At 44.1% G+C, this 3,386-nt stretch overlaps 1 protein-coding gene across 1 annotated transcript; it reads right to left on the minus strand.

The window, feature by feature from the left end:
- Positions 1 to 540: 540 nt before the first annotated feature.
- PHALS_12659 (uncharacterized protein) lies at positions 541 to 931 on the minus strand (the record flags this gene model as incomplete). The annotated part of the gene is made up of 3 exons (XM_024728251.1): positions 541 to 575; positions 636 to 741; positions 791 to 931. 3 exons carry the CDS (start codon positions 929 to 931, stop codon positions 541 to 543), a joined length of 282 nt encoding a protein of 93 aa, XP_024578746.1.
- Between the last annotated feature and the right edge of the window lie 2,455 nt (positions 932 to 3,386).

The following is a 3,386-nucleotide window of genomic DNA, read 5'->3' on the forward strand; positions in this document are numbered from 1 at the left end:
GCGAAAGGTCCAGAAGCATTGACCACTCGACCCACGCCACCGGGTAGTCAAGATATTACAGTGCTTACTTCATCTATCCAAAAGGTGTACCACGCAGGGGTCACACTAATTCTGTTTCTTCCATGATCGCGCAGAAGTGGACACTCAGCGAGCATCCACAGAACCAGGATTTTTTCTCCCCCGCAGTACCTGCTCTTGATCCACATCAGGGGCCTCAGAAATGCCGCATCGATCAATGGAGCATCAAAAAGGCGCGGCCCACAGCCGACTATATATTAATCTTTCTTTGTCAGGCAGTCGAGGTGACAATTAACAAAAGCTGTCATAGTGCATCTCCAGGTCCCAGCCCTGCACCTGTGCTTTCACCGTCAGCCATACCTCAAAGCATTTTTAGGAAGATGAGGCATTCACTACATTCACGCTCTCTTCTGCACGAGTCGCACCTCGTGCGAGCTTTGACGGCAGCTAAAGTAGTGCAACCTCCGCAGTAGAGTTTATGAATAGGTTCAACTCAATAATAATGGGCGTTTCTGGATCTATCTAGCTAAGCATACCGTCTATAAGTGTAGGAGTCACTGAGAAGTTTACAGATACATCACGCCGTGATAAACTTTTATCACATTATAGTTACACACCGTTCCACAGCAAATCTCTTTTTCGCTCAAGCGTATAGGTATTTGCCACGAAACTAGCACTTAAATGTCGCTTCGACAGCGATTTCTGACCCGACGATCGTTTTTTCTATGGAATATCAGCTGCATTATAGTAGCTGCGGTAAGTCATCATGTACATTATAATGACTGTGTTGATGGTATCGAAAGTGCTGTAGGGTCCTTATCAAAATCACACGCTGAGTATGGAAGACGCGATTCTTCACACAAATTATTCCTTTATGTGCCATCTCCAGTGAGTTTGATTTCACACAAAGCATGATGTTAATATAGAAAGCTGCTCATCAGCTCAAGGCGTTACTGTAAACAGTTTTGATCATCCTTATTAGTATGCTGGAGCAGTTACTGGCCAAATTTCAAAGGGGGAACAATGCTTCTCCCCCTTTACTGGTGAATAGTGCGATGATCTGCGCGACGATGTTGCCTACTGCCGATACACTGGTAGAAAATGCGCCAATCAGTAAGCAGTGGCTGCGACAGGAATATATTTTGATGGTGGGACCTCAAATACTGGATGCCGCGCAATCTAAACAAATTTGGCCAAAAATATGCTGTAAATAGCGGACCTCGAATCAAGATAATGATCACCAGCAAGCCCTGCTAGCGAAAATATATCGACAAATTGCTTGGCAGCACTCTCACCGGCAACAATGTTGCTGGCAGCAGCGAGATAAACTGTCCTGGACTGAAGGATCTGAATGCGTGCACGATGCTACTTCAAATCCTGTTGAACGCATTTTTCGCTTTCTTTGAGCCCGAAATCATTTAATATCAATTTTAAGGAGGTTATTGAGAGGCCGTATCATACCGGCAAAGTTTGCACTGCATTCGTGTAAGCTGTCGGCCACGCCAGACGTATACTTTTTGGGGAGAACGAACTAATCTACGATGTCCATGATTCTTGCGAGATCTGCGCATGGTGCAACTCATCGTGGGCTTCAAAAAATGCGCCTGTCTCTTTTTGCAAATAGCAGAGTTATGCGCTCACATTCGATACCTGTTTCACACCGCTGTATCGTATTACCTGCTGTTAGATAGGTATAATACAGTCTAAAAAGATGCTTCATTAGACGGCTGGTGTTGAATACTTATCGAGGATTGATTGGCAACTCCGCTCAAACTTCTACCTTTAGTGAGAAAATGTTTCTGTTTTTCATGAATTAAAACAACAGCACTAAACAAGACGCGAACGCCTATGCTCTCCTGTGGTATATCCGATCAGGAAATGACGTTTGCGTCGGAATGGTGGCTACCACTAGCTATCATCAACATGCACAATTTACAACTTATTGTTAGCCTTTCAGACAAAAAATAAAAATCTTCTATGTCATACATTGTTCTCGTGATTTGGGCCATTGATAGGTGACGCAATATTTGGCTCCGGCAACCAAGTCAGAATCATGACGCTCTTCCTGATAAAAGTAAACATTAGATGTTGGTCTTTAGTCGCCAAATTGTCATATACTTTTAAAGGCAAAAAGCGGGCCGTAGGATCCTTGAGGATAACCTCCTCATTACTCTTTATCTCAGTGCTCTTTGATAGTCCTCAATGATGGACTCATCCGTGACAAATTATGAATATAGCCCATCACCCCGTACTTACCGTACCAACTCGTTGATTTAGGGTCTCGCAAATTTTTGCATATATCCTGTAGCAAATTTTCTAAAGCTCAATGAGAGCGTCTGTCTGGAGTTGCTCACATTCTTTTACTACTCAGATCACTAAGCCGAAAGGTAGAAAAATTGTCACGAAATGTAAGGCTTCACTCTGAGCATGCCACGTAGTATTTCTGACTGAGCGAGACTGCTATATCATGACCGAGATGCACCACGTTTAGTGTCCCGCCTTTATAACTGTGACTTACAGCTGACAATCTTTATGCGAAGACCGAGACGCCCAGCCTATCTTACATGTTTCATTAAAATAATTACTGGAGACAGCAGCTCACAATCCCAAGCAACTGCACCACAAGCCATATACCGTAACCTCTGTCGTAGTAGATATACATTCTAGGATCGTGACATACAGTCGCAACCACGAGATCGCGGCTTACCGACGCATCTTTTCGCACAAGAAAATGGGCAAAACACCAGCTGCTTTTCCGGACAATCTCAAGTATTGCACCGAAGCTATCGTAGCTTCTGCCTGCAACGAAAGGGCTTCAGCCTTTGAGAATATATGGGCTCTATATCACCAAATCTTATTTATCAGAAAAGTCGTTGTTGATACCTCACGATACATAAATTGAAGTGGAATCATTAATGCAGACCAAGTAATAGACAGCATTTCTCGATGTCAAAAATCTCAACTTTACAGAAACGTTCGAGGCAAATTCAACCTGTCTTTGACAAAAGACCCAAATATATCATATCCGCTTTCGTCAGTTCCAATGCCTCCGCGTGTGGCCTACTATTGTTAACAGTCACGCGATGTGCAGAACCGCCCAACGCTTCTAAATGTGTAAAGACTTTTCACAGCCTCACAAAGCGTAGGAGGTTGATGGTAACAGCCGACAACCTTGTGTTGTCAGCAAAAATCTCTTTCGAGAGTGGCCTGTTACGGCCTAGCTACATCAACCTTGACTATCACATGCTACTATTAGAATCTCACCCTGATGCCGAGTGTAACGGGGGACACGTATCCTGGTCACAGGGGGGGGGGTGTCACACGAGATGGGCATGGTGTGACTGCACCCAAATAAGAATACGGTACGT

Source organism: Plasmopara halstedii (genome assembly GCF_900000015.1).
Source record: "Plasmopara halstedii genome assembly, contig: Scaffold_650, whole genome shotgun sequence".
Classification (NCBI taxonomy): domain Eukaryota; phylum Oomycota; class Peronosporomycetes; order Peronosporales; family Peronosporaceae; genus Plasmopara; species Plasmopara halstedii.